A 27,379-nucleotide genomic window follows, 5' to 3' on the forward strand; every position below is an offset into this window, starting at 1 on the left:
ATATCTACAGGCACTGAAAGCATAGAGCTGTGCAATCAAAATATCAGTCTGAAAACTATGTACACATTTAAACTTATGAACACAGATTAGCAGGATAATGAAGTTACGCACAGCATATAATGCCAGTTCTTCATTCAAAAATGAAAAACAAAATGCAGACAGTGAGATAGAGATGTTTGATGCACTAGAATAAATTATGTTAGGAAGAAGTTATATTAGGAAGAAAATGTCCTTTCTTATTCATTCCCTTTGAGTACATATTATTTCCATTATCTTCCTATAGGTAATTTCTTATGTCTTAGCCACGTATTTTCAAGCTTTGCGGTGATCCCAAGCCTTATATAGCTAAAGTTCTTGTGAAAAACATAAAAGGAATACAGGGTTGAATTATCTTATAGTCCTTTCCATCCCTAATTATTCTATGATTCTATGTTCATCATTCTCGCACGTTGGCATGGCAAAACTGTGACTACATAATCCTAAACCATTTATTCCCTGTCGGTTTTCAAAGGCACAGTGCTCAGTTTTGGTTTACTTCACATAAAAAAGGCAAATCTGTTGCAGCAAGAGCTAAAGGTTGGGATCCCAAAGATGGGATTTGCCAACACCTAGTATGCAAAGTCTGTAGTGTTGGGGCAACCACTACCAGGCCCTCTTTGGTAGAACACAGTACATGTTGACACATACTCAGAGCAATTACAGAGAGCGTAACAGGAAAGTGAAGGAGATAGTACTGATTCTTGATTTTAGTGTCCATCTCAATTTGCTTCTTTATGTTTTTCCTAAATCTAATTTCCTGTTCCAAAATTATTAATAAACACAAACTAAAGACACAATTCCTGCCCTTGAAAGAAAATGACTATAAGCACGCAGAGTGGGAGAGATTCTTACAGAAAGGTATTTTTCTTTCAGGATTTCCAGACTCATTAAATAAAAATTATACAGAGTTGTAAAACATCAGGTAATTCTTCCAAACCCAATATTTAATGTGATTCTTTCCTTTACAGTATGAAATCAATGTGGTTTAAACTTCACAAATTGAAGGTAGTGTTCTTGACTGCTCATTTTTCAGACTCAGATTTGAAAAGCAGCTCACCTCCCAGAACCATACCGGCTTGACAGCACTTCCTCAAGCGACATGCTGGACAGTTCTTCCTACGAATTTTATCAACTATGCAGTCATTTCTTCCAGCACATAAATAGTTGTGCTGCCCTGTAGGCAAGAGAAAAGCGGGATTAATACGGTCTTCTAAACCAACAAAATTACTACTATGAATAGATGTTCCAAAAAGTAGAGGATTCAAAGATTACTTGAACCATTAAAGGTCTCCTTCATTTTACGCTTTCAAATAACCATGTGTTACTATTTAAATACAACAATTTGTCTGGCCTGTTTCAGAGTGAAACTCCCCTCCTATGAAATACCAAAACAATTAGCAGACAGAATGAACTGCTTAAGTTATGTACTATTGATATTTCTTAAGTAAATCAAGCATGAGGACACACCGCTTCATTTCATTCAACCTATGTTTGTTTTAAGCTATTGCTCCTGATTTTAAAGAATTTAAGTAAATTTCATGTGGAGTTTCCAACCGAAAACTGAATGAGGAAGTTGGGGCACTGCAGAAAAGAGCCCTTTAAGCAGAGTAAATTACCTCTGATGGAGAAGCAGTTTTGTACTAGCCCTACTGAAATGCCAACTAAACAGATGCAGCAAACAGAACCACAAAGGATTACTAGAAGAAGGCTGTAACTTTTTGGTTTTGGTTAGATCTTAGTTTATTGTTTAATTCTGAAGGTTTCAGTTCAGAAAAGCCTGTCATTACTGTATTAGAATAGAATCTTTTTAATGCAATCAGCTTCCAGCAGAGCAAAAAATTAAATTCATCTGGTATTCTGTCATTCTTATGGACAGAAACTTCAATACCTCCAAATTTCACTTGAAGACAATGACAAAAATGTATTCTTATGCTTTAGTATGATACTGATAATTTCTGTGATTTTAATTTTGACTAAGTAAACAAAGCTAAGCACATAAGTAAGAAGAAATAAAAGCTAACTTTCACTTATCCTTTCAAATTAAGCCCAGGTTTACCCTGTAGGGTTTAATTTCAACATCTGTTTGATTATGCACATCATCCTCTGTGCATGTCTGTATTTTCAGTTTCTTACCAGTACCTAGCATGAAAGCATAAAAAAGAAAACCAAAAGTATTTATTCTGAGAGCAACAAAATGGATCAAAAAAGTATGGACAAACTATGTAACGAGAAACTACTACAAAGTACCAATAGCATGGATAATTCCCTCATGGAATATTGTGGTTACGGACCTCCAAATATAACATCAATACTAGACCCTTAAAATTTTCACTACTTTCGAGACCAGAATTACTAAGCCATCTGATGTCACCAGTAGCAAACAAATCTGAGGTGATTATTCTGCTCAGATGCTGTTATTCAGCTTTCTATAACCCTATTCTGTCCTTTCTCTGCGCATGGTAAAATGAGTAACTGTTCACCGGTAACTTTTCTCCACAGAAGACAAAACTGAAAATGAATCCTGAGATGAAAATGGAGGAGAAAGAACATTCTACTGTAACAAGAGAGCTACTGCTAAAGTACATGAAACAATGCATTTTTTTCTGTGCTAGCATTTATTTTTTTATAATTAATATACTCCTTACCCATATTTTTAAGAGCAACTTAAAAAACAGTTGCCTCACGCATTGCCTGGCATTTAAAAAGTACTTAGCAATGCAGGAAATCAGAAGAAATTATAACTTAATTCCTCCCATTAATTCTAATCCTGAATTCCTTCTCACAGGAAAATTACCAAAAAGTAACAAAATGAATACAAATCTGGCCTGCTTCAAGCAGCAGACCAGAAATCAAAACACTTATTTTGAACATGTCTTCCTCAGGATTATGTGCAGTTTTCCCTCATCTTGCTTTTCCTTCAATAGCTACAAAAGCATTCAGTCTTTTGATAAGCAACAACAGTTTAAAAACTCTGATAGTTTAACTAAAATCTATGAAGCATCAGATTATCTCTGCACTGTACCGTTCTCATGCTTTAATGTAGTTAATTTACAAAGGAATGCTTAAGCACAGATTAAGTTTTGTTTGTGGGTGTCTTGGTTTTGGGGGTTTTCTTTGGTTCCCTGAAAGGAATCTCTTCTAGACCTCTTTTCTAGGGAATCTTTTTGAGTTTACACAATATTCTCTGAGCCCATAACCCCCATGCCCATTACAAGACCAAAAAATGGACTACGTATTTCCAGTATGGCAGTAAATGCTCACAAGCAGGTCACAGTGCTACAGGCATTGTAGCATTGTAGCACTATAGCATACAAGGTACATACTTTCCCCTATAATGGCTCTGAAAAATGCTGATCTACAAAAGCCAGTGCCACATTGTGAAATATGTCTCTTTAAGCACTCAAGAGAACACTGTTTATAGTTCTAGAATGATGTCAGTATTTAAAATACACTTGTTATCAGGATGTGGTTTGCGTACCCAACACCCAAGCGTGTGCTCTAGCTGCTAGAGGAGGCTAAGGACTTCGGGTAGAGGCAGCAAGGGCAACACTGTTCCTGCTGCAACAGGAAATTATTTGGAAAAACAGAAGTTAGTGGTTTGATTTATACTGATACACATTTAAATAGCATGCATTATTTATCAAATTGTAGAATTTTAAATTTAGAGTTACACATTTCAGTCTAGCCACAGCTCTTAAAAACTTCATAACTCAGGCGTTATCAGTAGATCCAGCTTCCACTTCAACTGGAAATACATAACTTACTTCAACATTAGGTAACAACTCAAACTGCTTGTTATAAATCCAAGAATGAACATTTGCAAAATAAATTGTAAGTGAATCACAATTATGAAAACTACTCTTCAATGTTTGTATGTTCTAGACTTTAAAATTAGACAGGATTAAATAATCTCTCTGTTCAATACATACCATGGAAGAAATGAAGTCTTTTATTGGAATTTAGACACAGTAAGAATTTGCTTTGATCTTCAGAAGTTATTATTTCATAACTACTTCATAAATTGTACTTACGAATCTAATTATGACCAATGACCTAATCTTTTTCTGTCTTCACCTAGCTTATTTCTTCCATAAAGCCTCTATGATACTAGAATAAAAAAAGCCAAAATCCTAACCACCCAACCCCTCCATGACATTATGTCAACTGATAATATCTCAGTCACTTCAAGTGGTTGATGCTGTCAACTACTTCCTTGTCTTCAAGACTCTACACAAGCCAATCACATCCTACACTTGAATTATACCTTCATATGAGTTTTCCACTCTTCTTGCTTCTACCCAATACCCAACACCTGCCGTCCCAAAGTGTATTCCGTTCATTCTGATTCAGCTGCAGCTTATGTGGAAAACAAAGGTTCATTTTTTTTTATAGATATATATTATTTTTCATAGTCTCATCTGTCAAGGACTTTCCTTATAATGTCATTCATCTGACTGGATGTCATATCTATAGATTAATCTGTGAACGTTTACTTCTGAAAACATTTCTACCATTGGGCAGAGTTCTGAGAAACTGCTACTTGTTTGATGTTGTGGCAGCAACTACTTGAAAGACATTTGTTTTAAGAAATCGAAAACATGCCATATATTTGGTTAATTTCAGAATTACAGACAATATTTAGTTAGATGAAGCTTTTTGTAATGTTTTCATGGGATGCTAAAACATTCAGTTGAAAATACACTTGCTATCTCAGTCTTTATGATCATCTATGTTAACTGGCTGCAACACATGAGCATTAGTTACATTAAATGCATGTACTAATAAAGTATCCAAAAATCCTCACCAAGATAAAATTCCTGCTCAACTGGTAGCTAATCATTCAGTATCCTATTATAACCAGGGGAAAAAAAAAACAAAACAAAATTAAAAAAAGAAAAAAGAAAAAAATAGGTAGTAGTCTAATAACCAGGCCACAGGTCAGAAGGTGAAGATGGATATTTGTGTTTCTGACAAAAATATGAATCTGGCAACTTTCTGCAACTGCCAGTTTCTCATAAGAATTCACCCAATGCTATGTTTCCTATACCCTTACTTTTCACCTCTTTTTTAAAGTGCCCATAGTAGCTCTCTCTCAGAATATCAACGTATCAGCTTGAAACCTGGATTTGATTGAGAACATGGAGAAAATACAGAGGTGATCTCAGCTGTTACTCATACGTTAGATTCTTGTAGGACAGTTTTTTTCTCAATCTCTGTCAAAGTCCATTTCTGTTAGCAAAGGTGGTGGTTCTAACTCAAACAGGCAAATACAATTTTAAGTGCTATAATGACTAATGGCAATTTTGAATGAGAAAGTGGTCAAAATGCCAATGGTCCACATACACAAACATGATCATATGTTTTGCTGCACAGACCATACTCCAGCATGGAGACATTTTAATCCAAATACTGCTGGAAGCAGCACTTACAGGGATCTTCAAAAATTACAGTATTATCTGAGTGACATGCTGTAAGTCACTTAAAATAATTCAAATAAACTAATGAGTTGCAGAGATCTTGCAGATATGCAAACTATGGAAACCATAATGCTTTAGCTGCACTGGGGGTATAAGATGCAAGTGATTAGTTATTATTTGTGTAAGTGCATCTATGCTGAACTGCTGCCAGCCTGGGCAGAAGCAAAGCACTGAAAATCACAGAAACACAGAACAGTTCAGGTTGAAAAGGACCTGAAGATCATCTAGTTCCACACACATCCCCTATACCACTTGTTTGCAAACTCTCAGTTCCTCCTGCCTGTAAATACAAGTACTTTTGCCAATCTTTTTTTCTCTCCCTATATATGATTCCACCTCCCTGTAGCACTCAAAATGGGCAATACTTCTGTATAAAATCATCCTATCCCCACAACTGGTGGACTGTTCTTTGCAAAACATATCACAGTATATTTAGTCTAGTTTTAGACTTCTGCCTAAAACCAGCAGATATCCATTGCATCTCTTTGCAAATTATTCGATTGCCAAATCTCTCTCAATGTTAATTCTTTTGTTTCCTAAGTGCTAGCTTCCAGGTTTTGCTCAATGTTTTACTACCAACATGCCTTATATCTTATTTTCAAAAGTACCAATAAAATCAATAGGTTTAAACCAAACCAAACAAAAACAAAACAAAAAAAAATCCAAAGGAATGACTCTTTTGACATAACTAAATTTGGAACTCCTGGTCAGGGGTTCTTGTGGAAGCCAATAATAAACATGGTTTCAAAATAAACAAAATGGAAAACAGCTTCACCTATATACCTATACTAAACATAAAGGCACAGATATAGCTTTTGTGTAAAACTGGTTTCTACAAGCTAAAACAATACTAGATTAAGAATTACTCCGCACTTGCTCTGATAATTTTTCTATAATTAGGACAAACACTCTATCCTAGCTCATCACCAGTAGTGGGAAACGCAGCAAAATTGGCTTTTGCTCTAAATGTGACACTCGTCTATTTGCACTCTTTCAATGTGCAAAATAGCAAATGCCAGTTGAGTTCACCTCTCACTAGATGGGTTTAAAAGCTTCGGTCCTGAAGAACTAGGAATCTACTGCACAGTTTGAAATACTGAAAATACATCCTTCGTGTCCCTGTATGCCATTACAGGCCATTATGGTCTCCAAGATTCCACACCCCTCAAATGTTTTTTAATAATTTAATACCAATTTCATTTCTATGCTAACATTTTCTCTTAAAGAAGTCCCTGAAGGGAGACATAATATTCTAACCACTTTAAAAAAAAAAACAAACAACAAAAAAAAAAAAACCCAAACCAAACACGTCTCCCCACTGACTTTACCACTTATGATCTGTTTATAAAAAGCTCGATAGTGGGGAACTTGCTTCCAACTCCCCTTTGTCCATTGAAATAAAATTCTCATTTACAAACCCTTCAGCAGGTGTCCTGACTACTATGTAGTCCATACTGGTATAAAAACCTGCTACTGATGCAAATCCACTTCACAGAAAATAATGTACAATTCAATGGACCAAAGACGGCAAAGAGTGGACAGCAGAGTAGCTTGAGAGTATGTTCCATCCTGGAATCCTCTTCTAGCTGAAATAATGTGGAATTCCTTTCTTCATAATAATGTAGTTCAAAGCAAAAAACAATAAAGAATGATTGCATCCCAAGTCATCCAACATCGTGGTGGTCAAGGCTGCAAGGAAAGAAAGGCGTGTTTGACGGGCTTCAAGTAATGGAGATGATGAACACAGCTCTCATACCGTGGGTGACTACCTTACCTCACTACCTTCTTACTGATGGGGTTTGGGATTACAAGAGGTACTACTAATTCCTTCATCTTTGTGAAACTAGTCTTTCATTCCTTTGCCTTAATTCATGTGAGGAAAAAAGGGTTGAGTAAAAATGTTTTGATCAAAAAGAAGGGAAAACCATAAAATGGTCATTCCTAAGTCAAACTTAGTGTGTTTTTTTTTTTTTATATAGTGTATTTTGCTTTGGTGAAAAGATTTACAAGTAATTTTTGATGTAATTCTACTTACAACAACCTTTTGGTGTTCTTCCAATATGCTGGTTTAAGCACGTAATCGTAAAGTCCTCTGTCAGGTTTTTCTGCTTAAAGGACCAAACAAATTTGGTTTCTCCAGCAGGGATGAACCTTTTTCAAAATCCCATGTATCTTTCACTGCTTTCCTTCTCTTCTACAAACCACTTCCAATGTTTGCAACATCCTTGACTCACACCTTCCTTCTCTTGTATCCTTAGCTCAAGATCTTCCTGCCTTTTGCTGTGAATCCTGCAACACCATTGCCTTTTTCTGGACAAAATCTCTTCTCCAGGCAGCAACCTGAGCACATTGTTTTTACAATTTCAACAAAACAGGACAATTCAACATTGCTATTCTGTTTTCATTCACTTCTGGACAGAGCTGAAAGGTATGATCCTGTTGATCCTGCAAAATTCATACTGATTTGCAGTTGGTTTGCCTTGAACCAACCTTGTTGGTTTATCACAAATTGTTTACCACTGCAACATCTTAACACGTAAAGTCTTTGAGTCTAAATATGGGAACTAACAACAGTAAAAAAATATCCCACAGCCAATAATTTTCAGGAGATGATGGCTTCTACAAGTCAGTATTTCCAGTTCTTTTTTATGGCACTGTGTCAAAACTGCTCCTTGGTCACTATTTTTGGTCAGCTTTTTTGTCAGTAAAGGGTCTATTTCTCATAAATACAGAACATGGGATTTGAACACAAAACCTACTTTAAAACCACTCCAATTCTTTCAGGTGTGTATCATTAAAGTGCCATTTGTTCTTCTGATCCCTTCTTGGGCACAAAAGAAGAACAGGCGCTTCAGGTTGCAATTTATCTTGAGCAAATGTCTAAATTTTGGTTCTTTAATAGCCTATTGCTCCCTAAAGGACATTTAAAATGATTAGCCCAAATATTCCACATTGTAAATGCCTACAGCTGGGTGAAACAAATCTCACATAAAATACTGTCTTCGAGGACAAGAGAAGATGGCACAATAACAATAGGACAAGGACAGGGTAATATTCTTCTGGATCTCAATGTCTGCTTACAGCTCTTTCTATGTTTAAGCTACGAAAGATTCCACATTGTTGAAATGTGCTCAGATGCAATAACCACTTGTGAAAATGTAGGACCTGTGACTAGGTCTAACTAGGAAACCACTGAAGTGCAGCTGTATAGCACTACACGTAATGGCAGATTCTAACATACCATTTGTTAAGTCTTTCTATTCAGTAGTTTCTAAAGAAACAGCTCTTATTAGTGCAACATCAGTACTGTAGAACAGATAGACAGCTTAAGGAGATGGAGGCCATCAAACCTAAATCTATTTTTAGCAGGTAACAGTTTGACTATAAATACTTACATTTCATAACTTATAAGTTAGCTACTGCTAAACCCAGGACAAATTTATAAGTACCTTAGTACTTAAGCATCATTTAAGTATAAAAAAATATATAATATGTAATACTTTAAGTAATATGAAATAAGTATTTTATGTATTTCTTTTATGCACTACAGAAATGCATTAGCTACCTTGATGATATGGGTGAGATTCATATTACTAAACACAGACAGTCCATATCCTCACCAGACACTCCTTTATACTCAGTGCTGAGAAACAGTACTGTTAAGGTACTGTTATTTTCATCCCAAGTAAATATTTAATGTAGTGAATGACTTCCTAGAAGTTGCTGTTTCTCTCCATTCACTGTAAAATGAACTGAAGATTACTCAGATTTTGCACATGTGAAGTTAGAACAGAGGAGTATCAGCTACACTGAGCAGTCAGCTGCCGGTGTTCTTTCAATCATGCAGCTTTATACTACTTGAAATGGCTTCTATTCCACCTGAAAAGATGTTTTAATGTAATATTGAATACCACTTCTAAAATCCTACAGAAAGTTAAACCAAAAATTTCAGTAATTCACATTTCTGCAGCTGAGTATGTTCTAAGCCATGTCTATTTGGAAAGAAGTGTAGTAAATCACAATAACAGCAGTACGAAGCCCAGTGTTACCACAACAGCCAAAGTACCAGAAGAAATGCAATCTCAGCTCATTCCGTTGTTGTGCCTCACACAGATCAGTTCACCAAATTGTTTGTCAAATGGCTGAACAACAAACACTTCTGAAGTTAGAAGTATGATGAAGATACACAATTATGTATCAGATTAGATTTTCTTCTTTTCCCTTTTCATAATGGAAATTCTTTATTCTCACTAAACTGACATTTCACACTTGAATTTTAGGACCCTCACTGAAGTAACTTCATGTATTTGAATCTGGAAACACACTTACCTTATTGTACCTCAACACATTTTGGTCATATGCAAAATAAAAGTTTTAATAATATTAAATCTGTTATATTAAGTGAAAAGCATTTTCATCTCTCAACTTGTCGTATGTATGTTTTTTGTATGTTTGTATGTTTTCCTACTTTGTGAAACTTTCACCATTATCAGACCTACAGTACACGCTGTACTGAATTCTGATCCCAAGATTCAGCCTGGAAAGTTGGATTAAAAATTAGAAATCCCTGCAGAGTTAGGAGGAAAAAGGAACTTTTTTACATCTGCCATCAATTTCGCAGCCCAAAGGGTCTCCATAGTTTGCATTTCACTCTGTTTTCAAAGAGGATTTTCCATTAGTGGTTGGCATTTTTAAAAATATTTGGCATGTTGTGCCATTTTACATTCTTAGGCTATGGAAAAGAACAACTGCTTAGCCCTGCATTTTTCCTTATTCACAGTATTTCACTACTTACACAGTGCACCACACTGTCATCACAAAATTGCCTATTCATAACACAAGTCAGATAAACTTTATCAGAAAGTTTGGCTGAAGTCATTGTCAGCCTTCCTACTTTGTAGGTGTAGCTCATCTTTAATTCCTTCACTTTCCTCCATGGTGCCTCTCCATATAGAGTGTGAAAACTCCTTGGAAACCCAACTTTCTGCCAGGTAGAGTTTGCCAAACGCAGGTCTCTGAAAAGTTCACACTCTGTCAGTTAAATGTTATCTACCCTGTATGGTTGAGCTTATTCCCTGATACCATTATCTGCACTGAGCTGTTACCCTCAGCTTAAAGCACATACAAAAATTAGACAAATCTGCTATACAATCATTTCATCAATTTTGCAATAGGGTCCCAGGTATTTAAACAAGCCAAAGAGTGAGCTTCTGATCCACCTGCTGTAATACCATGCATTTATATTGGTCTCAAACTCTTCAGGTTTGAGCAATTACTCTTCATTAGATGTCAATAATATAAATAAAGTGCACGCATAAATATGAACAAAAATGAGAAGTGGGACCTCATATAGGAAACGCATCATTTGGAATTATTTCAGGATTTAGGTAATTTTAATTTTTCATTAGTAAAACTACTGCAAATGAGATGCTTTCAACAAGACAGGACTGCAAGCCACCAAGAAACCATGTTTGAACAGTGTAACTCCAGAATCCCAAAACTGCACACACTAGGTTCCTGTTGAGAACAGAAATTTTACAGTGTTACACAAGCACCTTGATCATGGTTATCCTGCATGGGCTTTCTACAAAACTCTTTTTTTTCTTCATTTAAAAGTTATACATTTTATGCTGGTCTTTTACAAAGAACTCATTAACTAGTCTCTTGATTCACTTCATGTGAAATCAAATTACAAGGCTTTTTTAAATGCTTTAAAGATCTTTCAGTATAATGAAACCCTCTCCTCAATTCCAGCAGTAACTATTTTCCGTATCTGCTATACTACCATTTCCCCCCCAAAAGACTTCCATTTTTAAGCTACCCCAAGATTCTGCTTACAGTGAAATACGTTTATTGTATTAACACCTTCCTTTACTTTCATATATGGGCACATATGGGGAGCCAAGAGTCCAAAAGACAAGAAAATATCTACCAAATCACGTAACAACTCATTGTCAACAAACATTCTGTAAGTCTAAATTTACAGTTTCATTTTTGTGATCTTCACACAGTTCTAATCCCCAATAAGGTGTGTATCTACTAGTTACATCCAAATGTACTATTAAAACACACTTAGTATACACACATTTCAGAGTTCACCTATATAGTTTTAAATTATCATTCAGTCTAAGCATTTTATATAAGCGCTGGTTTTATTTCAGAAATATTAGAGATGGATAATGGGAGTTTTCTGGATAATGCAGTGGTCTGTTTTATCCCAAAGAAAGTATTTAACTAGTGCAGTATTTTCCACACACAGGGGGAAGAGTAAAATGGTGTATGAATATGACAATTTCTGTGAAAAAAAAAAATATATATATAGGCTACTAGATTTGAAACAGTCAACATATCTGAGATTACAGAAATAATTAAAATAAACAGAAACCAGACATATTCCTACAAATTCAATACCACTATATTGTGCACCCGGTTAACTATCCCCTTTAAAACTCATGACATACAAAAAAAATCTTGAAATGTAGAAAATTCCAGTGATGTTTTAAGTTCTCATAGAGATCAGTATTTTATGGAAAATGTCTGAAAAGTAGAGTTTTGATTGTGAAGTTACACATACAGTTTTACATCTTATTTTCAAGAACTATTATTAAAAATATTATTATAAAAAAGATGACATTTATAGTAGTACTAAAAATTTTAAAAGGTAAATAATTAATTTCCAATTAAAAAATATGGAGGACATTTTACATAAGAAAAATGTTCCAGATTTATACAATTGCCACTATGAATTTTAAATGCTATTTTCTTTTTTATTTTCAATAGTTTCTTCTTACAGAAAAGTAATTTGTCAGAGTACTTACTCTGACAGTAATTGTATTTCTCGTAAGAAATAAAAAAAGTCATTTAAATCTATATTAAATCAAATTATCTATCCATAAATGGGATTATTTTAATGCCACTAATTATATCCTATGCTTCCACTAAAATAAGAAATCCATCTCTTTAAGGAACTCTCTGTAAACTTGCACTTTCTAGACAAAAGCAGGTAACTGTACTTGTTCATCTTGCTCATGCCCACATTGCTCATTTCTTCCCATTACACCCGATAACCTCTATTTTTTCACATCTTAGTCAGGTTTCTGAGGTAGCTGTCCATTCTTTGCACATACTTACTAAAAAAACACACTTCCTCACCATACTCAGTCTTTGGAATCATTTGAAAAATGGAAGTACGAAGTTGCTTTGTAAAATGTAAGCCTTGTGTTTGTGTAGCAATGTTGATGCCTTGTTTCTCCGCATGTCTACATTCTTAATCTGGAAAGATTCTGCAAACATGGGCTTTGATTAAATAATCAGTGAAAACAACTTTAGGATGTTTCTACCAGCAATTTATATGCCTGCTTAACATTCATCATTAAAATAGGTAAGCTGAACAATAATAAAGTATGTTTTTGAGCAGGTTCACCTACGGCACAAACACAACTGGATACTGGTTTAGGAAAGAGATGAAATTCAAGAGTGATAGGATCAAATTCAAATAAAAAAGTAAAATATTACTGTGGAGGTGAAAAGTGAATAATGAAACTTATTTTAATATATGGAGCTCATAAATTACAATATACTCATTCTTAAAACTTGAGCTCCATGACTTCATGAAAGTATGTGGCTGATTTCCCAAAACATAGCAAAAATATGTGAAGCCAAAACAAGAGCCCAGTTAGCACAGTGAAATTTCACTGTATTCCCATAATGGACTTAAAGAGATGAGTGTTTTCCTCGCAGTCGAACATGCACATTTCTAATGACTTTCTCCTAAATCTCATGAAATGTATTACAGAAAATGCAGCACCAGCTCTAAAGTCCACCCAGCCCACCTAGTCTAGCATTGCCACTTTGTAAATATCTCCTACGCTGAGAAGAACATGAGCATATGCTTAAAAAGTAACAGCACACTGAAACGAAAATTCTAATTGCATAATTCTGCTAAGCTTTTAATTTTCTACTATTCCCCTCTTCACCTGAAGGCCAATAAAGTCCATAAAGTTCAGCTTTATGGAGTAAACTGTATGTCACAATAAGAAAATACACAATGCAATTTTTTTTTTATTTTAAGGAATCCTATACATTGTAACAAGGATTTTTTCATAAGGATAAGGAGCAGAAAATTTGAATATCCTCATTTTGACAGGATCAGATAATAACCAGAAAAGAAGACAAAGCATAAAATGTAGCAGAATTTGTTTTACTGCTTCATCAGTTGAACTGTATAAAGCAGTCTGCTCTTGTGTTCATATTTAAAATCTCATTGGACAAGACATAAAATAAAATCCAGAAAAAATAAATAAACATACAAATTGCTACTGATTTATTAAACCTGCAGCTTGACTCTGTAATTTAAAGATATTTGGAACAAAAGTCAAACCCATTTATTATTATTATGTCTTGAAATAGTTCAGTGGAACTTGAAAAACTTCCATAATTCTCAGGAAGCCAAATTTTGTATCCTGCAAGCAAGAAAAATTCCAAGACTTCAAAAAGAGAATAAAGCCAAAATAAATTCTTATTTGCCTATCTCTAGTTAAGACCCACAACATTTTCCTTTGATTAGCATTTACACTTTTTAAAACAAGCTGTGTAATACACAAGATTTTTATGCAAGTCCGTTTACTTGGAAAGACACTATATAATAAATTGAAAAAAATTAAAAGAATTAATACTAGCAAAATCAATTATGAAAGAATTTAGTCAGCATTTACTGTTAATATTTAAACAGTCACCAAAGCAACAAGCATGACTTACAGTGATAATATTTTTAAAGATCAGCAATCAATAAATAACCAGTCTGTCCTTAGCAGTACCTAGAAAGATATATCTCAGATAATTAGGAACAATGGCATCATGTAGTACCTTCCATTGCCCTTTTAAAGAAGACTTTACAACTCCCACAGGTGAGTACTCCATAGTGGCAACCAGAAGCCTCATCACCGCAGATGAGACAAATCTTCTGGGGTAGCGATTCAAAGCCGTATTGAGAACTTTGGCTGGTTTCTGTATCTGGCCTTCAAAAGAAAAGATTTAAGAGAAATTAAATATGTAGTTTTGCAGCAGTTAACTCCTTACCTTTATTGATCAGTTCTGCATTAAAAACTCTCCTTTTATATTTGTGATCAAGCTACAGAGGGACAAGGAAAAAACCTACAACTGCCTTTCTGCTTAAGAGTTTGTCTCTACCAGGGTGAAAGGGACATCTGTAACATTCGGCTAGTCATTAAACAGGGAAGTGATAGGCAAAAAGGGCAGTTATTTTATTCATTTATTTATTTTAGCTTAAAAGGTACAATTTAGAAACTATCTGTTAAGATGTCCATCTTCCTCAGATGAACAGCTCTCGTGAATGAAGTCAAACTAACATTTTTTTCCTGTACATAGAGTAGTGCAGAGACATAATCAGAAGTCAAATGAATTCCAAAAGCCTCTTTCACATGGGGCATGACTCAGTTTCACCTCAGTTAGAAAAATCTTTATTAATCAATTTGTTACCTCCCATTCAGCCACAGCATTCTCATCAGTAGCTAACTAATGAGCACATCAACCCTATTTCCCAATTTCTCTCAAAGAAACGAAACAGATTAGCCTAATTAGCCATTACGTTTACAAAAATAAAGGATTTCAGTTGAAACTGTAGTATTACATATGCATATTTTTGCATCTGTTTCTAGGTAATGCACATCATCTTGGCATGACAGTACGCTGTTTTGTTCTAACAGATCAATGTACAAGTGTTTACATCTTTTTCTTTTTTTTGGGGGGGGGGTGAAATTAGCTGGGCTGTTTTGTATTTTTTTTCCCCAAGCTGGGAACAGTATTTTTGAGATATTACCATAGTTCTAAACACTGTCTCGCTGTCAGCAAGGAGTGACTGAAGAACATACTTCTCCCTCTCCCTAGAAGTGGTCGCTTGCTCAGACTTCGGATGGCACTGAACCATCACAGCGACAAAAACGCAGTTTCTCTCGGACCGTTATGATGCTAAAAAGCTCTGGGAGGTGCCGCCCGCAAAGTTAACACTCTGCTGGTTTCACACAGACCGGGCATGCACAAACCGGGCAGAAAACGGAAACGCGGCTGCAGTTACCGCCTAAAAACCCGAATGGCGGTCCGCCGGGCACGACTTGGCTCAGCACCTTCCAGGCGCCGCCCGGGGTGACAGCCCCTCTCCCCGCGGCTCAGCTCCTCCGGGTGTCGGCCCCTCTCACCCTGGTACAACCACCCGGGGTGCCGGTCCCTTTCTCCGCGGCAGGGCCACCCTCCCTTGGTGAGGGTGCGAAGCTCTCCCGCCGGCAATAAGACGCCGCCGCCCACCCCATCGGAGAGGGAACCCCCGCTAAAGGGCCCACCGTCCCTTGCCGCCCCCCTTACCGGACGTAGCCGAGATAGGGCGGGCACAGCTGGGGCAAGCCCTCCTTCAGCACCGCCGCCGGGAACCCCAGGGGCTGGTGCCCGTTGAGACCCAGTGGCGGGTAGAGGCCCGGCGGCGCGGCCGAGGTGGAAGGCAGGCTGTCGGGCGGCGCTACCACCGCCGGCGGCCCGTAGGGCCCGGCGAGGAGGGTGGGCTCCGTCTTGTAGAGGACGCACTCCAGCGACGGCTCCGGCCCGGCCCGCGGGGGCTGCGGGAAGTCAGCGCAGCCCGGGGCAGGGGTAGCCCTGCCGCCCGGGTACGGGGTGGGGAGGCCCAGCCCCTCCTCCTTGATCTTCAGAGCCGGCTGGAAGTCGCCGTATGCGAAGTGCCCGTCCTTGCCGTCGGGCGGCGGGTAACTGTATCCCGGCAGATCCACGGCGGGCAGCGGTGAGCGCGGCACCGCGGCGGCGCCGTCGAACTCCGCCACGTCCAGCAGCTGCCGCGTGCGCGAGGCCAGATAGGCCGAGTTGAGCGGCAGCAGAGGTACATGCAGGTACTCCTGACCCGCGTCCCCACCTCGCGCATCGCCCTTAGGAGCCGCACCGGGACCCTCCGCACCGCCCCCCGGGCCCGATGGACGCGGTTTTGCGGCGGCCGTCAGCGGTTCGTCGGCAGGCCAGAGAGGGACGGGCCGCGGAGGGGGTTGCGAGGGGGCAGGCGGTCCTGGGGCGGCTTCGCCCGCTTTCTGCGAGGGGCAGCGGTTCATGGCGTCGTCGGGTGCCTCCGCCGCCTCAGCCCCGAAGAACGACCAGGGCGCCGAGGGCACGGCGGAGCTGGCATGAGCTGTGGGCACCAGGAAGGTGTCCAGAACCGTGTCCGAGAGAGAACCGCTCGCCGGACGGTAGGAGAGGGAGTCCCGGTCCTGCTCCTCGTCCGGCTGCCGTTGCTGCTGCTGCCCCGGCTCGTCCTCTTCCTCCTCCTCCTCTTCTTCCTCGTCGCTGTTCTTGGGGTAGATCAGTCCGTCTAGGGAGATGTCGATGGCCTCCGCTTCCCTGCGGAAGGAGTCTCGGCCGGGCTGGCCCTGCAGCAGGACCGCCCCATCTCTGGCCGGCGGCGGTGGCCGGGGTTCCTTGGCTTTAACCTCGGTCATGCTGGCCCGGGGCAGGGCTGGACGCCGGCGTGACTCCTGCCCCAGGGGCGGCCGCGCGGCTGTTCACATCCCGGACGTACCGGCGGAGGCGGCGCGGGTCCCTCTCACATGGCTCTGCCTTCTGGGGGGAGGCTCAGCCGCCGGGAGGGGAGTGAAACGGCACCGGGGGCGGTGCAGCCTGGGGGGCAAACAACCGGAGCGTGTGCGGGCGGGGCGGCGGGCGGGAACGCGGGGCGCTCCCCTGCCCTGCCGGCGGCCGGAGATGCCGCTCGCTGTCCCCCGCCTCTGCTCTTCCCTCTTCTGCCTCCCGCCGTCCGCGCAGCCCGCCGGCTCCACGCCCCTTTGCCTGTCCCGCCCCGCCGCCCGCCGCTGCCCGCCGCTGCCCTTACCAGGGGGTGCGCTGCCGCTCCTGGGTGCGGCTTGCCCCTCACTGCTCCGCTCTTCGATCACTGCTGCACTTTGCCTCCGTGGGACAGCCGGTCCCGGGCTCTGCGTCTCCCCGGCAGCGTTTCCAGCGGCTCCTCGGCTTCGCCTGTCCCGGCCAGTCCTTCCCATCACTCGCCGTGTCCACATCTCACTCCCATCGCGTCTGAGTCCCTGTGCCTCAGGGGCACCTGGTCCCTTTTTCTGACGTCCCTTTCCTCATGTCTTGTGCGGGTGCGCTGTCCTCAGCCTTCACCATCCCGAGAGGTGCATGTCTGGGCTGGGCACGGGCTTCAAGCAGGTTGAGTGTGTCGTTGTTTCGGAGAGCAGAGAGCAAAGCAAGCTTTCCTTCTGTGTAGTGATGATAGCTTTCCTTATGACTTGTTTTTCATTGCCACCTTCAGACATTTCACTAGTTTTTCAGGATTAAGGCCCTCTGATATAGCATCCATTTTCCAGGACCAAAGAAACCAAGGCATTGTAAAACACTTTCAAATTACATTCAGGGACCTCCAAGTATTCTCTATGCCAAGAAAGCATATTTTGTTGTTTTGTTTTGTTTTTTTTCTCCCCACAAAAGAAGGGGAAAAAAAGGCATTCTTTGCTTCCAGTATTTTCCTTTAATTACTTTGTCATTTAAAATGGAACTGATTTACAGTGGCTGGCTGGCCAGCCTGCATATAGCAAGTTACAATCCAGCCCAAGTTAGTTCTGACCAAGAAGCTGTCACCACCTAATTGCTGCCTGCCGTTCTGTGTAAAATGCTGGCAGAACCCATTCAGCTCAGTAAGATAATTACTAATTGGAAAAAAAAACAATTCTGGCTATAATATGTGTTATATAGCAGTCTTAGGAAAGAAACTCATATTGAAAGATCAAAGAACGACTTAATGTAGGAGTAGTCCTCTTGACTTTGAATAGAATCAGTGTATTTTTGATTCACAGAGAAATGCATGCTGTTACATGCTTGTTTATGCTCTGTAAATACAACATGCTGCTCAGAAAACAAATGTTTTTTCAAACACTCTGATCACCACAAAATAGTTGCTTTTGTTATTTTACTGTCAAGAAAAAATTCAGACTGAAAAGGACAGGTTCTCGGAGAGAAAAACATAACTGGAATTATTTCAGTGTTCTGGAAGCTAACATCAGAAATCATACAGGGCAAGCTGATAGAAGCAGCAGCTTCACATAAACCTTATTCAATGTGGTGTGTACTTTCTGTGTTACTCTTGGCAAAGCACAACTGGCTTGTAGGCTGCTTTGGGAATCTGCCCTTTATTCCATTAAGAAGTAGAAGAAAATACCTTTTTTTTTTTTTCAATGAATCGTGGTTTTGTGGTAATACCTAACATTTCAAAACTTAGATGTCATGTAGGCACCTCTCTATACATTCAGGAGGTTCAATGGAATGATGTGTGTCAAAGAATACTTGTTATGTATAGGAATATTTCATTAACAGCAGTGGCTTACGCTGCTGATATTGCAGGGGAAAGAACTGCTTGACCAGCAAGTAGCAAGAATTGAAGATGTCTTTATAAAGCTTAGTCGAACTGATGTTAAAAGAATACTTTCAAGAGAAACAAAATGGTTCTCTTAAAACATGACATTAAAACAAATAATTTAAGGGCTTCTCTGGCTACCAAGTTTCTGCTATTTCATGCTACAATCTTTCCCCCTTCTCCCAAGCCTTCCTTTTCTCAGGAGAGACCGAAGTTCATCTCCAGCACTGTTCATCTCTGTGATCCTTTTGGTTTTCCCCTGATGTTTTCATGCTTAGTCAGCTAGTTGTAATGCCTGTTTATTGCCACTCTCTTGCTTTCTCATTTCCACTTCCTCAAATGCACACAGGATTCATAGCCTGCATCTTTAGAAAAATGTGCTCCAAAGACTTGTTTCCTTCCAGTTGCTTGCCTCCTTACTACTGCTTCAGGACTGAAAGAGGTAGTGAGCTGCAGCTGTCAGGAGCAGGGGTCCTGAAAGGAAAGCAGCATTGAGTACTTCCCACAAAACCAACTCAGTACTGCTAATGACTCGTCTGCTGAAACTCCACACTAACAAGGCCCTGTGACTGTAAGTACCTGTAAATTCACCAGAAATATAAATGCTTACTACTTGCATTATTCCTCTAAATGTTAGCAATTTCATATTGTCCAGGTTTTATGTCGTCCTTCCCAGTTTCATTTTTATGACTCATCAAATATGCTCACTTCTTAAATTATAATGATAATTATGCTGAATTGTCATTAAGGAAAAAATTCTAGGTTCTTTATCTTTAGAACATGCATTGGACTTTCATATATATAGGCTTCACAAGAATTCTATGAACTTTCACTGGAAACTTTTGAAGTTTTCTTCATATTATTCTGTCCGTAACCTTCCTGCCTCATCCCTGGAAGTGTTCAAGGCCAGGTTGAATGGGGCTTTGAGCAGCCTGGTCCAGTGGAAGGTTTCTGTGCCCATGACAGGGGCTTGGAACTAGATGATCTTTAAGGTACCTTTCAACCCAAACCATTCTACGATTCTGTGATTCATTTGTTTTCTTTTTCTATCATATTTTTTCACTTTATTTGGATGCTTTCCCTGATATTGCTATGGTATCGCAAGTTTTTCAGTAAAAGCATTTCAAAGTGCACCCTACCAAATTTACTGACATTCTAGTGTTGTTGTCATTTACTCATTTTGATTTATTAATTTTGTGAGTCTAGCAGTCACCATTACAGAAAAACAGGTATTTTTTTTTCTGTAACGATATTTCCTCACCTAATTTTCATTTACAAGCCATTAAAACTGAAACTGACAATTTCAGTTCATATCTAAAGATGATGGGCTTTTATATTCAGTGAGCTTTTACTGAATATACACATTTCAAACAGTAAACAGTATGAACAGACTTCTGCTTCAGGAGAAACCTATTTTGACCCAAGCGGTAAAACACTGGAAGGTTTGATTGACACTATTATATTTTTTACAATTGAACTAAAACTTGCAAATACAACATTTGAGAGCTGAAATTATTCTCATGTTGTTTTTTTGCTCTGTTCAAAAACTGTGACAAATAAAAGCTGCACTTAACACAACTTCTCAGCTGTCTTACTTTGCAGCATAATTCCTGTATAAAATGTCAACAAAAAATAGCAATAGAGTTATACTGAGAACTCTCACTGTAATGCTTTAATTTGCATTTAATGTTTAAGTAGTTCCTGAGCATTTGTTTGGCCATTCTGACAATAAGCTGTATACCTTTAAGCAGTAAACTTTAATTGACCCTTCAAAATATTTCTAATTTTGTGGGCTTAAATAGAAGAAAAAAGGCTGTATGAGAAGCAAGTGCACAGCTTGCTCAAACACTACAATATCAAAATCACAATCCTTTTCTGTGACCACCTTAAAATAATCTTGAAGCATGGCCTGAATGTCCACAAAATCTAAGTTCCATTTCTCAGACTAAAGTGTTCCATTTGTGTGTCAAGAGTGTTCCATATAAACACTGACATAAAATTAGTGACTTAGTGTTTAAACCTGGGAAAGGACAGAATGATTACACTTGAAAATCTGAATTAGTGTTTTAGCCCAATCAGACCTTTCCTGTAGTGAGCCACAACATTGTTCTGCACAGGCTCTTTGAGAACAGGAGCTTAGAAGTTAAAAATAATGTTTGGGTTTTTTTTGTTTGGGGTTGTTTTTTTTTTTTTCCATTTAATTAATGCCTGCCAATGTTGTCCTATCATTGGTCAGCATATGATTCAACCAAAACATGATTCACTTTTTAGAAACAAAGAGGAAGAGAGACTATCTGCTTCAAAGAGCTTATGAGCTCAAGGTCAAAAAACCCCAAAGTAAGTAATTTGCACAGAATTATAGCATCATAGAATAGTTAGGCTTGGAAAGGACCTTAAGATCATCTAATTCCACCCCCTCCGCCATGAGCAGGGATGCCTCACACTGGGCCATGTTGCCCAAAGCTCTGTCCAACCTGGCCTTGAACACTGTCCCAAATGGAGCATTTACCACTTCTTTGGGCAGCCTGTTCCAGTGCCTCACTACCCTCACAGTAAAGAACTTCTTTATATCTGACCTATGGAGAGGCTTTTGCTTCTATCACAGAAATAACATTTTTATAAAAAAATAAAAAAAAAATAGACCTCTGTAACTGCAATTTGTAGTTCCTGTAGTTCAAAATCCCCTGTGTTTTCAGCATGCCGTGTAGAGGGTAAAAAAATAGTAGTGTCATGCAAATAATGGCGCATTCTTGGTATGTTAACAGTTCTTGGAGGTATGTACTTCTGTGGTCACATCCCTATTCTGGAAATATTTAGGCCCCTAGTTAATATGGTACATTTCATTTACATTAGAAAGCAGATATTAAATATGCACTTCTCAGAAATCATAATTTTGAAGTTATCAGCAAAGTCATGAAAGCACTTATTATGGAAGGTGTCACCCTGGGAACTAGGTGATCTTTAGGTCCCTTCCAATCCAAGCCATTCCATGTTTCTATGATGTGGCCTAATTGTAAGTGTTCACATCTGAGCCAGTTAATAAGGCTTCTGCAGTCAGGTAAGAGCCATGGAATCATAGATTCATTTTCTTGGAGTTCTTCAGAGACACTTAATGACTTCTTATTAAAGGTATAAAAAACTTCCATGATCTGAAGCAGTCCAATTAAGAGCCATAGCGTTTTTTTGGCAGTGCAATGTCTAAGATTGATGCCAAAAGAGGTCTGAATAAAGTCCTCAACCCTTAAAATGCAGTATCAATGTGCTCTTCTACAATGATTAGAACATTAGAGAAATCATAGTTTTGAGACTGCGCTGTAAACGTACTTTTCCCCTAAGCAAGGACATGGCACAATATAGTTAATATCTGTGATATGTTATCAGGTGTTTTATTAGTTTAGGCTAACCCATTAGATTAAAAAATAAAGCTTTCAAAATTGTTGGCTTACCTAATACAAGGGTGTCTTGAAACAGATATAAATGTTTCAATCTGCGAACAGAAAGGTATGCAGCAAAGGAATCTGCAAACAGCACATGTGCTGCAAAGAAAGCAATAGAGTTATAAAAGGAGATGATGGAAAGGAAGCTAATCACAGTGCACACTATATTATTTCTCACTTTCCAGGTGATAAAGTTGCCACAGGGATAATATCAATATGGGGGTGAAGTGGGCTCAGGGACACTTTTATCTTCATAAAGGGGGGAAATAGATGGGTATTGAGTTATATTCATGAAAATGATAGCTGCTCATGGGACAGAAGTCATAAATTTTATTTATTGCTTTTTGTTTATACTTTGGCTAACGCTTACTGAACTGCAGAACGTAATATGCCTGTAGCGAAGAAAATAAGCAGGAGCATGAGAAGTGAGACGAAAAGAGATGAGAGATGCTTTCTGGTTTTATACTCTACAGAGAATGTCCTTGTTTGCTGGGCAACACCCTCAAAAACTTTCTTATGCATTCTATCTTGTGGCTTTCAGTGAATGCATCACCTAGGAGTGTCAGAGGGCACGCAGTATGCATCACTCAAGGCCTAGCTAGGAGATCTTTACCCAAACCCCCCATCTTGCTCAAAGTGGTTTTTTTAGCTATACTGCCTTGCCTCAGGGAAAAAGAAATAAAGATTGAATTATATAAAATACTGTAGTCAATTATCTGTATATATGAAACACATATTTCATAAAAATACGTAAAGTGGCCGTACATAGACAATCAAAATGCTAGGTGGAATGAGGTAACTCCCAGTAGTTTAGCATTCATGACAGTCAATGCATTGCAACAAGTCTTGTTTGCTGGATGTAGAGTAGGAAGTTACAACCAGTGATACTAAACCATTGTTAACATCTCTGAAATTCAGAAAGAAGTAGTCAATAATTCTTTAGCAGTATTAAAACTAATATCCTGATTCAACTGTTGAGTCCTAAATAATCACAGAAAAGAAGATAATAACTGGGTAGAATCTCAGGAAATTTACAAGTAAATTTGGAGATCCAAACTGATGTAAAAATGCTATTCAACGCAAAGATAAAGTGAGGGTTGAACCTCACTATGACGCTTTATAGTTCATAATCTGGATGAAGTAGAGCTGACCTTCGAACTGAGCTGCACAATAAATAGGCATGATTTCCTTTTATGTAGTGGTTGCTACCAACTTTAATTCCATAAGGACATCCTTCCTATGCAAATTCATATTGTCATAGCAAGGGTTAATCTTGCATCTATTTATTATATTCCCAAGTTCTTACTCCTGTTTCTACTCACAGTCTTATTCCCCCACCAGGGACTTGGTTGTCCCATGAAGTCTTAAAATTGAATCTTCAGTACTCACAAACTCCTCTGAATGTAGTTTCTTTTCATCAGCTCAGGTTAAAGGTGTATATTTTTATATGAAATGAGTATTAACCAGTTGTGTCATACTTGGCTAAATGGCATCATATCGAGCATGTAAAAAATATCATGAGTTTCTTGCCTTACTGTGCGTCCCAGTCACTGTTAGGTAGATACTAAAACATGTCTTAAAACTTCGGCTCTTACTGAGTTGCAGATAATTTTTATTTACTCTGTATCTCTTGTCTTCCAAGTTTTTCTGTGTCCAGCTCTGTCTGCTTCTGCCTAACAACCTATGCAGGTTTCCACAGATGTACTCTAGGAAAGCAGAGAAGCCCAATGTACCTGTACCTAGCTGCATGCTTCTTGCATAAGTGTTTGTGCAGTAAACTTTCTTTTTAAAAGCAGTGTCACAGGCAGGGTAAGTTTATACTCCAGAGCAGGCTGGTCAAATGACTTACGGAGTCTTAGGTGCCAACATTTGCCCAATTCAGCCTTAGCTGAAGAGGTCTGAGTCCTCAGGTGTGGGCATAATGTCTTTTCACAATTCTGGAGGTGAACTGACTTCAGTCAGATTGCTCTTTGGTGACAAAAGAGGGATCAAACCCAAGTGCTGTTAAACTTTTATATTAGAAAAATCATGCAAGTCAATAGCCACAGTACTATGTATAGCAAAAAAGGGCGCTGCTTTGCTTTGATGTCACTTGAAATCTTCTTTTGGTTTTGTTTGAGTCACAAAGTTCTTGGGTTCTTCCTTTGATTAGGACCTTTATAATTTTATTTCCTCATTAGAGCTCAACAATACAATTATTCAAATCTTCCAAAATATAACTTTACTGTTCTGAAATACATATGCCCCTTTGACATGGTATAACCTATATATATATATATATATAAGCTATATCAATCTAATAGAATAAATCTCAAAAATTGTTCTAGCATTCTGCAAAATCCAATTTTGTAATGAAGTAGTAGTCTGCCATATAATCTGGGAAAGAAAGAAGCACAAGTATGTCTTTCAAGGCATGCTTCGTGCATTAAATTACACCATATTATACCTCTGCTGTGAAACTTCGTTGCATTACATGTGAGCCTGCTCAGCCTCCTAAATGAAAGGTTCTACATTAATATGTAAATCTCAAAGTGACATAAATATCTTCCACGTCTGCTCACCTTTAACAGCTTCTGTATCAGAATTGCTTGTTTAAAAATTCGGAGGGTTTTATTGGTCATCCTGCCTACCTGAAGGTCAGAACAAGCTACTTTCTGTACATGACTGAGCTGCATTAGTTAAACTTCTACTGTGAGAACATGGGACTTCATCAACAAAAGGGCTGGAACTCTGGGCTCTGCATTAAATCTGTCATCATTGTTCTGTATATAAGCTGTCCTTAGCATACAGCAGATCTTAATATGGCACTTATTTAAATTTCCTGTTGTAACATCATTTAGCTTTTCTTTGCTTTTTCTGGGACATATTGCTATCTTGGATTTGAGTCCAGAATGTAAAGACTAAGTGAATTATTCGTCATCATTAAATTCTTGAAAATCAGAAATCATGCAGTTTTCCTTCATGGCTCCTTCACAAGCAAATACTGATATCTCATAGTATGTTCTTTGATGAATTCACCAGTTTAATTGGTTAAAAATACATGGAATTAAACAACAGCTAAATCAAATTATGCTATAGTTACTCATTACTATAAGAATGTAAATTTATTAATATGGAATTTTATATATTAAGATAGAATGTTTTGTGTAATAGTTCATGACTTATCTATGCATGAATGATTTTCTTGTTGAAAATATGTTTCCAAAAAATTATATAAACTGTGCATGTGCAACTACGGAACCTCTTACGGTGGACAGCAATTTCTTAGTCTCAATCAAATATATAGCTTTACATTGCTACCAAGCTTTCATCTAAACATCCTTTTGGTGGTTTTGTGTCATCATAAAATACATTACAACAGCAAAATTGTTCTTCAATTATTTTTGTCAATGTTGAAACATCTTTCCCTCTGCTGTGTGCTGGCATTCTTGGCCAGGCTTTGCAAATCATGTCTTATAGTGTTCTCTGTCTTTATATTTAATGGATTTGATTTTGTCACTGGATGATTTTAAATCATAACTTTGGATTTATACAGGGCCACTTGAGGAAAATGGTTATCAAGATCAAGATTTACTTTGCCTGTTTTCTAATTCTAAGCAAAATAGTGTTTGTATTCAATTAATATTTCCAGAAAAAGAATCTGTTTATTAATGGTTAAACCCTCCTTCATCACTGGATGTGTGGTATAAGAGGAATCTAAGGAGTAAGGCAGGAGGCCTGCATAAATGCTGCACAGCAGATTGAAAGTGTGCTGTTGAAAATGGCAGTTCCTTGGTTAAAGGAAATGCAAATTATTATCTCATGGTATGGCAACATAGCTTTTTTTCATAACTTGTAGAGAACAAGACAGATACGTGCATGACGGATTTAGCCACGTGGTGAAGATGAGGTGTGGTGTATGAAGATTAGCTATGAAGCTGTCCATGTGTAAGGCAATTCTGCACCAGCAATGCTAAGATGAGAAAGAAAGTGCCCTGAAGTATTAAAATTAAGCAAAGACCGAGGTAGGAGTCCTTCACCTTGAAAAGTGCACTTCTATCCAGATAGTCTGTAACAATAAAATCTACTAGAAATATTGCCAATTGTTTCTGAATTGGACAACCATTAAGGAACTGAAATATTAGACTCTGGATTTTGCATCAGATACTCAAATGCCATAAATCAGCATGGCTGCATGAGTTCCAGTGAAGGAATTAAACTTTAAAACTGTCAAGGGACCAATATTCTTTAATTCTCCAGTTCAAAAGATCCCTTAAAGCATGTCATTTAAGGATAATAAATGCCAGGTCATTGTTTCCCAAGAAGCTTAGAAGACTCTCACATTTGTACCTTTGGGTCTGGATAGTTGTCTAAATAATAGCAAACTGCTTTCAAGGTGCCAGGTAAAACCAGTGTTTCACATTTGGCAGATCAAAAAGAGCTAAATTACTCTAAATCCTCAGGAAAGGGAGCAGCAAAAAGATGGCCAGGGAGTGCAGAAGTGGAGATTTGCAATGCAAACACTCAATTTAGACCTTGGCAGATTTTAATTTATTACTCACTATTCAATAAAAAAAGAGACACAGTTAAGCCACAAGCCTGCTAGGCACTGAGTTGGACATGGAATATTACACAACAAGAAGTGAAGGGATGATAGTTGCTCAGCTTCTTAAGCAAATGAGAGCAAATTAAATTTCATCACTAAAATTTAACATTACTACATGCCCTTTATAAATTAAATCAGTATTGAAACTTGCATGGAATATGAAAGATAGGTCACCATTTAAATTAAATTGGATATCTTTAAAGATGAGAAGGCTGTCTAAACTAAACTGCTATAAATTCCAGGCTGTTTAACAGATTGAAAAAACATCATTTACCACAGAGTAAAGCCTTCAAGTTACACAAACTATTTTTATGTCCACCTGAAATGGCAATTTGAAGATGAGTTCCATAACTAGACATGGGAAGATGAAAAGACCTGGTCCCTTCTGGTTTATACTAGTTCCAAAAAA

At 38.4% G+C, this 27,379-nt stretch overlaps 1 protein-coding gene across 2 annotated transcripts in view; it reads right to left on the reverse strand.

Annotated features, from left to right (window-relative positions):
• PGR (progesterone receptor) overlaps nt 1–17,313 on the reverse strand; it is a 36,732-nt gene extending 19,419 nt beyond the window's left edge. The window contains exons 1-3 of one of the 2 annotated variants that reach the window (XM_062607753.1): nt 15,894–17,309; nt 14,382–14,533; nt 1,097–1,213 (exon numbers count right to left, since the gene is read on the reverse strand). In XM_062607753.1, the coding sequence (XP_062463737.1) occupies nt 1,097–1,213; nt 14,382–14,533; nt 15,894–17,023 (1,399 nt within the window). In that variant the 5' untranslated portion in view covers nt 17,024–17,309. Of the gene's footprint in view, nt 1–1,096; nt 1,214–14,381; nt 14,534–15,893 lie in introns of both variants that reach the window. The other variant, XM_062607754.1, reaches the window with a different exon arrangement.
• Between the last annotated feature and the right edge of the window lie 10,066 nt (nt 17,314–27,379).

Source organism: Pezoporus occidentalis, unplaced genomic scaffold, assembly GCF_034315485.1.
Source record: "Pezoporus occidentalis ecotype Australia unplaced genomic scaffold, CSIRO_AGI_Poc_V1 ctg125, whole genome shotgun sequence".
NCBI classification, from domain to species: domain Eukaryota; kingdom Metazoa; phylum Chordata; class Aves; order Psittaciformes; family Psittacidae; genus Pezoporus; species Pezoporus occidentalis.